The sequence below is a fragment of the Dipodomys merriami genome, unplaced genomic scaffold, assembly GCF_024711535.1.
Source record: "Dipodomys merriami isolate MVZ:Mamm:240054 unplaced genomic scaffold, mDipMer1.0.p SCAF_8, whole genome shotgun sequence".
In the NCBI taxonomy this organism is placed as follows: domain Eukaryota; kingdom Metazoa; phylum Chordata; class Mammalia; order Rodentia; family Heteromyidae; genus Dipodomys; species Dipodomys merriami.
The window spans coordinates 41,360,903-41,373,817 of NW_027206401.1; the positions used below are offsets into that span (position 1 = coordinate 41,360,903).

At 35.6% G+C, this 12,915-nt stretch overlaps 1 protein-coding gene across 2 annotated transcripts in view; it reads left to right on the forward strand.

The window, feature by feature from the left end:
- Window positions 1-12,915, forward strand: part of Mms22l (MMS22 like, DNA repair protein) — a 102,008-nt gene that overhangs the window by 80,923 nt on the left and 8,170 nt on the right. For both annotated transcript variants that reach the window (XM_070010240.1, XM_070010241.1), the window contains exons 19-21: window positions 3,718-3,877; window positions 9,429-9,598; window positions 10,774-10,985. In XM_070010240.1, coding sequence (XP_069866341.1) covers window positions 3,718-3,877; window positions 9,429-9,598; window positions 10,774-10,985 — 542 coding nt within the window. The remainder of the gene's footprint in view (window positions 1-3,717; window positions 3,878-9,428; window positions 9,599-10,773; window positions 10,986-12,915) is intronic.

Here is a 12,915-nt window from a genome sequence, read left to right on the forward strand (position 1 = left end):
AATAATGTAGATTAAAGCCGCAGGAATACTACTGGATATAACTCTGTGAAGTTTAGAAAGGATTGAAGATTAAAAGGGAATGTCATTTTTAACCACATACTACCTTTAAGTAGAAAAGTGGTAATACCTTATAAATTTTCCTCAGGGTAGGGATAATTAAACAAGGGGTTCACTTTTAAACTTGTTTAAAGTTATATCCGAGTTCCCAATATTATCTTCTGGTTCTTGATTCAGCAAAAGGATTACTAGGACTCAGCATATAGTTATAGTTGCAGTGATGACCAGTTTGGAAGGATATGAAACACAAAACAACAAAAGGAAAAGCTGTATGAGATGAAGTCTGGAGATTCCAACAGTTCTTTCCCAGGGAAATCACACAGGATATGTTTGATTCTTCCAGGAAGCAGCTGTGACAAGTCATGAAATACTGTTTGTCAGGGAAGCTTATTAGCAACTCAGTACATGATTTTCATTTATTAGACAGGTTACTTATGTTCTCTTTACTTTGCACTAGCAGAATTCCAGACTTGCAGAAAGCAGATATTCAACATAAATTAGACTGTGCATAGATGATTTTAGATATGGCGAATCATTATTTTCAGTGGATGAGGAGAAACTTTCCAAAAATCTAAAGCCCCAAACACCAGTGAAGACACTTCCTTTCCAGCAGGCCTTTTAAAAAAACGCCTGTTGGGCCTGATATGTTGATGCTTTTCTGCCCAAGAATGATACTATGACATACAAATATAGTAACAGAAGTAAAAAGTACATGTTTTTTTGTTGTTTTTTGCTCTGGGGAGTTTAAAGCTAAGCATGGAGATGCACTGATATTCAATAGTATTGTTTATAGATTCCTAGGAATCTTGACAAGCTCAAGAGGTTACACCAGCTCACTGACATTTGCACAAATGGTGAAAAGGTTTTAGCCTGTTAAAATGTATACTTCTATGTAGTCACAGGGCAGACCACTGTTGACAATATCCTTAATGAAGCTGTAAAATATTTGTTGTATTGCATTTTGACCCTAGCCACGTATACTTTAGTTTCTGTGAATGACAGTGCAAAGTGCACATAAAGCACTTTTGTTGCATGCCAAAGCAATGTGGTTGTCTGAATGAAATGACTTGTATGATGATTTGAGTTGCTAGTTGCACTGACTGCTTTTATCTTGAAAGAACAACTGACAAAATATGGTTATTCCTTCCCACTTGGGTGTTTGGTATTTTTTCAAAAATGAATGAAGAAAGCAAAGCAAGCCTATCACTTCAAAGAAAACAACTGACAGTTTCTGTTGCTAATATAATTATTATAATCACAAGCTTTCAGGAAAATTAGAATTGGAGGAAACTTATATTTGCCATCATGAACTTGAGAGCCTCCTAATACTTTTCTGAAGAGAATGACTGTGGTATAGATTTGCATTTTCTTTTCTAATATAGATAATGAAATGTGTCGGCACTGGGTAGTATCTAACTCAGTGAGTCAAATTTTTCCAAATGACTGCTAACTGGCTTTTTAGTAAACATTCATAGGTAAAAGATTTTATTCAAAGAACAGAACATACCAAACATACATATCAAAGTACAAAATATTTATAGACATTGTCTCAGATCCCATTATTCTTCAGAATAATGTGGCTTAGTTGTGATTGGCCTCCAAGAACTACCAGTTTTTCATAATACTAAAGAGAAATCCTCATAGTTATTTGAAAAAGAAACTTCTTCCAAGTCAGGCACTGGTGACTCATGCCTGTTAATTCTAGCTACTCAGGAGACTGAGATCTGAATATCATGGTTCAAAGCCAGAATAGGCAAGAAAGTCTACCAGAAAACCAGAAGTGGTGGGTGGCTCAAATGGTAGCCTTGAGCTGAAGAGCTCAGGACAGCACCTAGGCCCAGAGTTCAAGCCCCACAACCGACCAAAAAATATATTTTTTTTTCTTGCAGCTATATGTGTTTATGAAGATACATTTTTCTTTGTGACACATTGTAAGAATTACATATAGACACAGATTTGAAATCTAGTTGTCTTCTCTTAAGCTAGATATAAAGAGATTTGCAAAAATATCCAGAAAATACCACTCTTGATCTTGAGGGTATTACTGAAGTGTTAAAGCACTTGGCTAGGAAATGAGAAGTCCCGAGTTCAGTCCCCCACTAAGTCAGAAAACCATAACTAAACAAAGTCCCCACACTTCTCATGAATTTGTGGTAGAAAATAATTTTGTACCTATATATATTGAATATAGTGTTCATTGTTTTATATGCCTTCACATAAATTATTTAAAATATTCTACTATGTTAGATACAAATAGATATAATCTAAATAATACAAAGCTTTTTAAGGTCCTCACTTTTACGTATGTGAATGCTTAGATTAATGTGGGAAAACAAACAGAACAAATGTATTGTCTCTTCTTACTTGCTTTTCTAACAGTCATTTAACTGGGTTCCTTATTTTTCTTCATTCCATATCTTACTAGCAGCATATCTCCTTAAGTGGTCATTGAAAATCTTCCAATGAATGGTCTTTCAGTGTTCTTCACTTGTGCTGTGTGCTTTATCCCACTTCCATAACTATATCATCACTTGAGTCATAAGAAAGTGCTTGGACTACTACCATGTTTCCATCCAACTCATGAGCAACCACATTATGACCTCTCATTTCCCTTTATCCAAGTAGAGCATTTTCCCAAGCCTGTACTTCTCAGCTCCACCTTAAGCGGCCTTCTCTCCACCTTGTACTTTTTATCTCCTCCACCTTAAGAGGTTCACTTCATCTATAATATAATGCCCTTACAGTCTGATCTTTTATCTTTTACTCTCATCCACAAACCCTCAATCTTGGATAATTGCGCTACCTGCCGTCTCTCTTATCTACTGAAAGCTGGGGAGGGGATCACTTAACTGTGTGCATTGGTGCCGTTCATGGTTTAGTGTTGGACATCTCTCTAGCCCATCTCTGGAAGGTCTTCTCTTTGTTCATTTTGGCCTCTCACCTCTTGAACTGACCTTACCTTCCTGAGTTTATTCTCTTCTTTTTCCTCTTTATTGTTCTTTTCTCACTGCCTCATCTCACATTTCTATTCACAACTTCTTCATTTTAACATTTCTAACCTTTTTTCTCTTCATTGAGAAAATTAAGCTTCAGTTGATGCTTCATAAAGAAGATTCTAGGGGTGATGGGATATCAATTCATACAGTAAAGCTAAATTTCTTAGAGATTTTTCTCATAAGAGTTTAGTAACATACAAGTCTTTGTTGTAAGATTTTGGAGATTTGAATTTGGGGATTTCAAGTCATAAAATGAAGGTATGAGCCATTATAGTTGAAAAACTGCATGATTTAACTACAAGTTCTTTTGCAATAGTTAAGGATGAAGGCCCAAGTATGATAGTGTGTTTTTGGAAAGAAAAAAAATATTTTCGGGCTGGGAAGGTGGCTTAGTGGTAGAACGCTTGCCTTGCATGCATGAGGCCCTGGGTTTGATTCCTCAGCACTACATAAGCAGAAAGAAAAAAGCCGGAAGTGGCGCCGTGGCTCAAGTAGTAGAGTGCTAGCCTTGAGCTGAAGAGCTGAGGGACAGCACCTAGGCCCAGAGTTCAGGCCCCACGACTGGACCCAAAACAAAACAAAACAAAAAAAATATTTTCAGAGTCTGTATTGTGTAAGAGTTGGCAAGTTAAGTGATATTTTCCATGTTTTCCTTTGCTTATAGGCTGTTGGTATAACTTACAGGAATCTTCAGATACTTACTGATAAATCTGCCATGGTCACAAAGTCTTTAGAATACCTTGGTGAAATATTAAAATACATCAAACCTTATTTGGGGAAAAAAACATCCAGTGCAGGGCTGCTTCTAACTTACGAGACGATGGGTATGTACTGTTGATGCTGTTTTGCCATATATATTTGCTTAGTTGAACCTGTTGTATCCATCCAAGTGGACAAAATAGACCATCCAAATTACTTACCCTGTGCAATCTAAGAATAAGATGAAATTTGGTGATATAAAATAATTCATTCTGGCCCTTCAAGTGTTCATATTAAATTGTCTTCATAATTACTCATGCTCTATGCAGGTGCCAGTGGCTCACACCTGTAAGCTACTCAGGAGGCTGAGATCCAAGCATCAAGGTTTGAAGCTAACCAAGGCAGTCCATGAAATACTCTTATTTCCAATAAACAACTTAAAAAACTGAAATTGGAGCTGTGTCTCTAGCTCCAGTAGAGTATCAGTCTTGAGCATAAAGAAGCTCAGGGACAGTGCCTGGGCCCCAAGTCCAAGTCCCAGAACACAAACACGCACACACACACACATACACACACAGACACACCTTATACACAACCATACCATACCATACACCATGTATACAAAAAGTACTTACACTCAGTACAAAAAACATACAAAACTAGTTGCTATCAGTATTGTCATGAGTTGTGTTCTGAGTACTTCTTAAAATAGACCTTTCTTTAATGCCTTTCTATACTTGATTAGAATTAAAAGCACAAGAAAATGATTACTCCCTTTCATTTTTATGGTCTGCTCTGTTGAGGTCAGGAGAGAGTTTAATACAGCACTAAAGATATTTACACTTCAAATTTCTTATACTGTGTTTTCATTCTTCTAAAAAAAAAGTTTTTTCTGTGCTTGTTCTATAATAATGGAATTTATCTTTCTTTAGGAAGCCAGTAATTTGAATATCTTTGCTCACTAAAACCATGTTGCTAACCAAAAATAGGAACTGGATAAAAGTAATTGAGAAATACTTTCTTAGAAGTTTGTGTATAGAATTTAAGATTTTTTTCTTGTTTTGTTTTTTATTTCTCTGTGGCCAAAACCTTGTATCTATTCCCTTTAATCTTTGAATGTATAAATAAACCTGATTTGACTGTCTGAAACCTTTTTCCTTTGTTGTGAAAGATGAAGGGGAATGTGAAAATATGTAAATATGAATGATGTAGAATGTGCACCACTTGCGATTCAGACATTTTAATTTTAGAGGAAAAATATAAATAGGGATTTATTATAAATTTGATATAGTAAAAGCTAGATTAGTAAGTATTTCAGCATTTAAGCTTAAATTTATAATGCATTTGTTCTCTAAGAAAAACTTCTCTGATGCTATGAGATTTTGATTTTTGCCAAACAAATTATAGGATATGCCTTTTCATTGAAAATATATGATAGCCTTATCAGAAAATACAAAATCACATTGAAATTGATGTTATTAGATCGAGGGCAAGATTTTGCCCAGGAATAATTGAGAGCTTTTTACTCTGTTGTCACCTTGTTGATTTCTGATATAGTGGCATATGTATCTGTATTCTTTCACATCTGCCTACATCCCAAAGACTGGGAAGAGTATGTGGCTACAGTGTTACTCATCTACTCATTAAGAATTAGGAAAAAGTAATTTATGTTCTCTTTATTTTAATGATTTAGAATCAAATGAGGAAAGAACAAGTATAAACATTTCAGAAGCATTGAAAATAAGTTGGAGTTGAGATATCCTAACCACCACGGCAGAGAGATAATCATAAACCTTCCTTAGCCCTCTATATTAAACCTAAACCTAATCATAGTTCTGTAATATCCGAAGGGACAGGGTTGACGCATTAATAATAGCTTTCATTTCCCTTCTATTTATGTCATTTTAAGGAGGAGCTACAGGAAGGATTGTTTTGGGTTTGGTTTTCTTATTCTTCATATCTCTTAGTTTCTGTTTCCATTCCTCTTTGATCATCCCTGTCTCTTCAGCCATTTTGTCTTCCAGATGAAATTTCACCCCCACCCTTGAGTGCCCAGACCAGGTGCCCCCTCCCACACCTCACATTCTCAAGTAGACTTGTATTTCTTCTCAATTGTACTTCATGAGGACATCTTTTTTGGCTTTTCATTTGCTATCATTTGTGTACTTGATGGGTGCCTATTAAAGTTTAAACTATCCATATCTCTCAGATTTTTCATTCATGTGTTATTGTGAACAAAACAATGGACTATTTTCTGAGTTTGTACCAAGTATTGGATTGGAAATTGAGGATATATTGGTTTAAGAACTTCTGCCAGACATTAGTGGCTTATCCCTGTAATCCTACCTAGGAGGATAAGATCTAAAGATCAAGGTTCAAAGCCAATTAACTACCAAAAAGCTGGAAGTAGAGCTGTAGCCCAAATGGTAGAATAGTAGCCTTGTGCAAGAAAGCTCAGGGACAAGACCCAGGCCCTGAGTGAAACCATCATAACCCAAAACAACAGCAACAAAAATTCTGTGATGTAAAGAATAGCAGATACAAATTGTTATTTCTCAAAATTGAGTGATTTTATAAAACTAGAAGTAGTACATATTATTATGTTCATGTTTCTGAGCAAGAATATTTCCTGAATATAAGTAACAGTACTTAAATATATAACAGTACACTTACCAATCAGCTGTCTTAGGCCATGTGGCTTTGCCCACATAAGAATCTTGGATAGGCAAGGAGAGGCTATTCTAGTGCTGTAACCCAAGGCCCCAGATGGGTCTTGTAGCTTTTGGCCTGTGGTGGTGCATTCTAATCTTAGAGCTCTAATGTTAGGGCCTTCTGAGTGGTACCTCAGCCTATGATAGTGTCAGCTCATATTATATCTGCTGTCTCCACTCTGCTACTGCTCTGTCCCTGAGAAGGCCACTATTGCCACTTATAATGTACCACCTATGGTTCTGCCATGGCAACTGTGACTGTGATACTGCCACCAAGGCTCTGCCACTGGCTTTGCTGTTGTCAACTACTGCCATCTCTTATTTATCTGAGTTACCAGCTCAACCTGTTAGCTAATGACCAAAAGCCAGAGTAGGTAAGAAAAATCTACTCCAGAAGCTTTTTTGAGTGGACCTAATATTGTAAGGAAGGAACCAGTACAGAAGGGCACTTTCTAACTGACTCCTAAAGTCAGCCAAATAGGCTACTTATGCAACTAGAAATGGAGTGGGACCGGATGTTTATACCAGCAGTGGCAGTCTCTTCATACAATGTAAGGACTTGGTTTGCATTTAGTCATAGGCTTTCATAGGATCATCAGAGGGTGTATATACACTGCAGCCTCCCTGCTAATGGCTACAGTGTCATCTAGAGTTCACCAAGGTCTATGTAAAAAATGAAGTGCAATCTGGAGTAGTTGAAGTTGGGACTAAGTGTAGCAAACAGCTGTGGCTGTCATGAGGACAGTTGGCTGGCTTCTTTGTTAGTTCACTCCAGGCAGCTATGGCACCCCAGAAGATCCTAACGACTACCAGAGAATAAAATCACCTAGCCCTAGACTAAAGGAAAAAGTAAACATCAAAAGGGGTGCCCATGGAGAGAGGCTCATCACCAACACCAGTAGCGGTTTAAGAATATTTAATAGTGCTTTAACAATTCTCAACTTCTTTGCAAATGTCCCCAGGGAGTGGTAGCTCCTGTACCTCAATCCCAAGAGACTATACAAAAACTTTCATAGCAGTAATCTTTGTATGAAGAAAGTACCTTTGTATTAACATTTCTTTGCATATGTTTCCATCAGTAAATAAATAATTTAGCTACAACCAGGACCTTTTTTCTTTTAAAAAAAAAAAAACATGTATTTAAATTTTTCCCAACTTTTTTTTTAAACTGAAAAGACTTCATCTTTCCTCATTACAAGTTTTGAACTTACCCCCCACCACTGCACCATGTACACTTACACAAACTCTAGCTGAAGCTTAAAAAGTAGCAATCTGAGAAGGCAGTAAGACAAAGCATTTACCTTCTATGAACTCATAAAACTTAACTACTTTCACCAAGATATTTTATCATTTCTAAAGATGAAGTACAAATGTAGGTGATCATTTTGGGTTAGAAGATTCCCTGCCTCTTCTAAGTAAGTAGTACCTTTGTGACATGAGAGTCCTATGAATCATTTCAAATGTTCATGACAATGGCAGTTCCTTTAATGATATAGTAGTAATGTTAGTTAGAATGTGAGGTCTGCTTATATTGCTGTCAAACTCAAGTTTTCCACCCACTGAAAAATATGAGGAGCAAACCATCATTATTTAAAATATTGCTAAGTGAACATTGTATTTCTTTATGATTGATTATTGTACTTCCTTTTATAACAGAAGATTAATGCTGCTGTTCCTAGAAGTGATTATTAGTTGTTTTTTTTAAAGAAAACATGAATATACTAGTCCAAGCATGTTTGTTTTCTTTCTGAGCTTAGATGTTAAAGTTTTTGTTTGACTTTGAATGTTACCATCTTTTTTACTTTCTAAGATGGAGTAAAATATAAAAGTTTATGTACCAGATAAGCCACTCTCATATCTGGGAAAGTGCTTAATCTCTTCGGTTTATTTTTTCTTCAATAAGTGGGACTTTTGTAACAGTAATACATCTAAATTGTAATTATACATTCATATTTGTTATATTAAATAAAACATACTCATCTTTTCAAGTTTTGCTGTCATCATTGGTGCCAGGTGACCATGCCAGCTGGTGCTAGGATGGAAGAGATCCTATTTCATATTTTGTTTTGGGGGTTGATTAGGATTTGAACTCAGGGCCCTCATACTTGCTAGACACTGTCGCTGAGACATACCTTCAGCCCCAAAAGATCCAATTTCAAGTAGTAAAGAAGTCTCTCTTTAAAAAACAAAATTGTGTTTATGTTAAATAATTGAAAGGTATAAAAGCTATAATCCAAGGAGGTTAAATAGTTTCTCCAAGGTATTATAGTGAATTTCACTTTTCCTATTTTAACAATTACATGTTATACTTCTCTTTCTTGCAAGTTAGATTGAAGAAGCCTGTAAAATTACATGTAAGATAAAAACAAAGAAATAGAACTATCAAGAATATAAATGCAGAGTAGTATGTGTAAGTGTCATGCTCAGAAATTTATGTTTTTCTTTCTTTTTTTCTCCCCCTAGTCCTGGTAGAGTTTGAACTCAGCCTTGCCAGGCAGGTACTCTATTTGAGCCATGTACCCAGCACTTTTTTGCTTTAATTATTTTTTTGGATAGGGCTATTTTTTTGCCCAGGGCTATCCTCAAACAACCTTTGCCTCTCACATGTGCTATCAAATCAGCATTTTTGTTGAAATGGGAATGGGGAGAGTCTCACTAACTTTTTTTTCTCCTAGCTGACTTCAAACTACGGTGTGGCTGCTGTTTTATCACTTGATACCTGGGATTGTAGGTCTATATATCACCATTTTTTCCCTCCACATTTATGTTTTTCTTAATCTAAAACTCAGAGAAATTATATCATTAATGAAATATGTGCCTTAATGTTAAGTGCTTTGATTCATGGCATATATTTTATTGTCTTATTAACTTGGTCCTGTATGCTTTAAAAGTAATTTTTTATGGGATAACAAAATGTTCAAGTTAGAAGATAACCATAACTGATTATACTTCTGTTCTTTATTAGGATTTCTTGTTAAATCATGGGCACAAATTTTTGCCACCTCTAAAGCCCAGAAGTTATTATTTCGGATCATAGACTGTTTACTGCTACCACATGTAGTATTACAGCAAGAAAAGGAATTGCCTGCACCTATGCTGACTGCAATACAGAAGAGTCTTCCTTTGTATCTCCAGGTATATGTACAGCTGCTTAAAAGCTACAAAAAGGAAAGTGTGCCTTAAAACATAGCTTACTTAATACAGTTTTTAAAAGTGAACCTTACAAATTCAAGGGCACATGTATGTGTATGGCTTATCCATTGAGCAAGTCTTAAATTTCCCTTGGGGTTTGCCTTTGAAAACAAAGATGAAAAAGCAGCTTCACCTCAGGCTTGAGGTAGAGAGGATGCAGACTAGTGCAGCCACTTACAGAGATGTGCTCAATATTTTCTTTAGAGACTAGCTGTCTGTCAGCCAGACTGGAGTTGGGAGATGTGAGAGAAAGCACTGGGGAGGATATTAGGTATAAGATAGACTGGAGAGGATTCAGGATGCTGCTGTCAGAGAAAGCAACTTGTGCAAGGGCAGAAGCTTTAAGAAAATCTGGCATGTATATGTGTGTCTGTATAGATATATGGAAATAATCCCTTCCATATCAACAGGTATGGAATCATTGTGACCTCTAGAAAGTTATTTTTTTTTCTAAACCTTAGTTTTCTTAGCTATAAAATAGAGGTAGTTGGTTTTGAAATATTTAAATAAAATAATGACTTTAAAGCACTCGGCACAGTGCTTTACATAGATGAAAAAACCCTCTAAATTAATTGTTGTTATGAGTCATAATCTTTCTCATACATTATTAATTTTTTAAAATTACACCATTTCTAAACACAGAACATTTTTAGCACAACTTCTATATTCTTAGAGAAAAAAAACTCACAGAAAACCTTTTGCCCATCTACCCTAAAAGTCCCCTACCTCCACATTTTATATTTCTGTGTGATGATATAAGAAACTGGTTTAAACACCATAAAAAGACTAATGTCATAGATGTTTAGTGTATAATTATAGTGATCAACTTTTTGAGACAAGAAGAAAGAAACTCTCTTTTTCTTCTTCTATGTTTTCCCATCTTCCCCAAATTCACAACTTGCTTAGATACCACTGCAGATGTGTTATCCAGACTCAACTCCTGTAGGCTCAAGTGTGTATTACCTGAAGCCAGATGTTCTTGTGATTGTGATATTACAAATTCTGATGTGTATGAATGCTTGCAGCTATATTAGTTTTTGTTGCCAACCTTATTTTTGAATCTTTACCTCTTAGTTTTTTCTTTTTGTTTTATTTAATCTTTTTCTTTTCTCCTGTAGGGCATGTGTGCTGTGTGCTGTCAGTCTCAGAATCCAAATGCCTATATGAACCATTTGCTAGGGAATGTTATTGAGCAGTATATTGGACGGTTTCTTCCAGCTTCACCGAATGTCTCAAGTCCTGGACAACATCCTGTTTTACTGGCACTGAGAAACTCTGTTAGTGTTCCACCGGTGTCATCTCTAAAGAAACATGTCGTCCAAGTATTAAGGTACAGCTCAGGACTGAGGAATGCGTGTACAAATTATCCATCTTTATATATATATATATATTTTTATTGTAAAAATACTGTACAGAGGGGTTACAGTTACATGAGATAGGTAATGAGAACATTTCCTATTGAGCATTGTTACCTCCCCTTTGTTTTTCCCCTACCATCTCTTCCCTCCCCACCTTCCCCTCTCCACCCCCCCAGAAGTTGTAAAGTTCGTTTTCACCCCTGCATCTGGTATATACCCAACTTTATTAACCAGTATCACTGCAGTATGTCAAAGATATTGATAAGCCTTAAGATACTGGTAGTTTAGAAACCCTTTTTCCCAAGAAAAAAGTGAATTTATTAAAATGATATTTGCTCATTTAAAAATTGTTCTTACCTATGTCACTATTATTTTTCAGGTATGTATCATAGACATTATGTGTATGTATTATGCATGTGTATATATATATATATTTCTAAAAATATACTTTGTATTTCATTTTCATCCATGAACAGTAAGTATATTTTGTACTGTATAAAATGTAACAACTTTTATAAAAAATACCAAAAAGGTGAAAGCTAATAAGTAAAAGGAAACAATATGAAGTTCTATCTTAACTACTCACTGTAATTCATTGTAAAGCAAAGAAATGAAACTTAGATTTTTTAACTCAACTCCATGTCCTTAAACTGTGACAGTAAAAGGTTGACTTGGTTGGAGATTTAGCTCAGTGTAAGAGCACTTACCTGACAAGTGCAAGGCCCTGAGTTCTGTTCTCAGCTCTATGGGGTAGAGAGGGGAGGGGAGATTGAATAACAGACCTTTCTTTGTCTTCATGTAATATTTACCTTCATATGAAATCAGTTCCTAAACACTTAGTGATGGTGATATATATATGTATATATATATATATGTATATATATATATATGTGTGTGTGTGTGTGTATATATATATATATAATTCTTACCAAATATTGGGTTTCTGTTTATGACCAAATAATACCCATCACCTTTCATTATAGAACTCAGTGCTGAAATTCTGTCTTTCCATGTCCTTTATTTTGTCTTCCTAGAGTACCTTTCAGTTTTGACACTCTTTGGTCCTCAACTTTTATTGGCTCTTTGTCCCCATGTGGTAAATTTCATAATCTTAATTCTCTATAATCTGTCACTTCCTTTTGCCAAATACATTAAAATTGATGCCCTGTACCATCCCTAGTGAGATTGCTTTAGTTATTGCTTCTCAAAAACTTTTTATACTTCCCTACACTGAGACTTTGTTCACGCCATTTTCTTCATCAAGATGTCATCCCTCTGGGCTAAATCTCACCTAAAATTTCATTTTGCCATGCAGTTCTTTGCTTTCTGAAGTCATCTGCCTTGCTTACCTCAATTTATAGATTCACAATAGGTTTTGAGGTTTTTTGTTTGTTTGTTTGTTTTGGGTATTTTTGCTTTACTTGAATTTCCAGCCAAACTGTAGTATCTATCAGTGTTTGAGACTGTGGGAAAGTAATCTCAGGAGTCTTATCTAAATTAAACTAAATGTATAGCCTTTTGTTTAGGATTGGACCTGATTTAATTCTTTTTTTATGTACCTAGTATCTTGTAAAAAAAAATGTTTTAGTTTCTAAAAATGTAACACTTCTGTTTTTCACTTTTTTTTTTTTTTTAATACTCACGAGATGGCCCTTGTGACCTCCTCTAATCATTATTTCTCTACTCTGCATTCCCCCATCTGATTTAGGGCTAATTCTTGAGAATTCTGCATCTGTCTTTACCAAAACACCTGTTACGCTGTAAATGTCTCCCTCCCCTCCAACAATTTCTCTAAATGAGACCATATGTTTGGTTTTTCGTTTTTGGGGGGAGAGTGTTTGTTTTGGGGGGTTTTGTTGTTGTTGTTGTTTTGTCGGTCATGGGGCTTGAACTCTGGCCTGG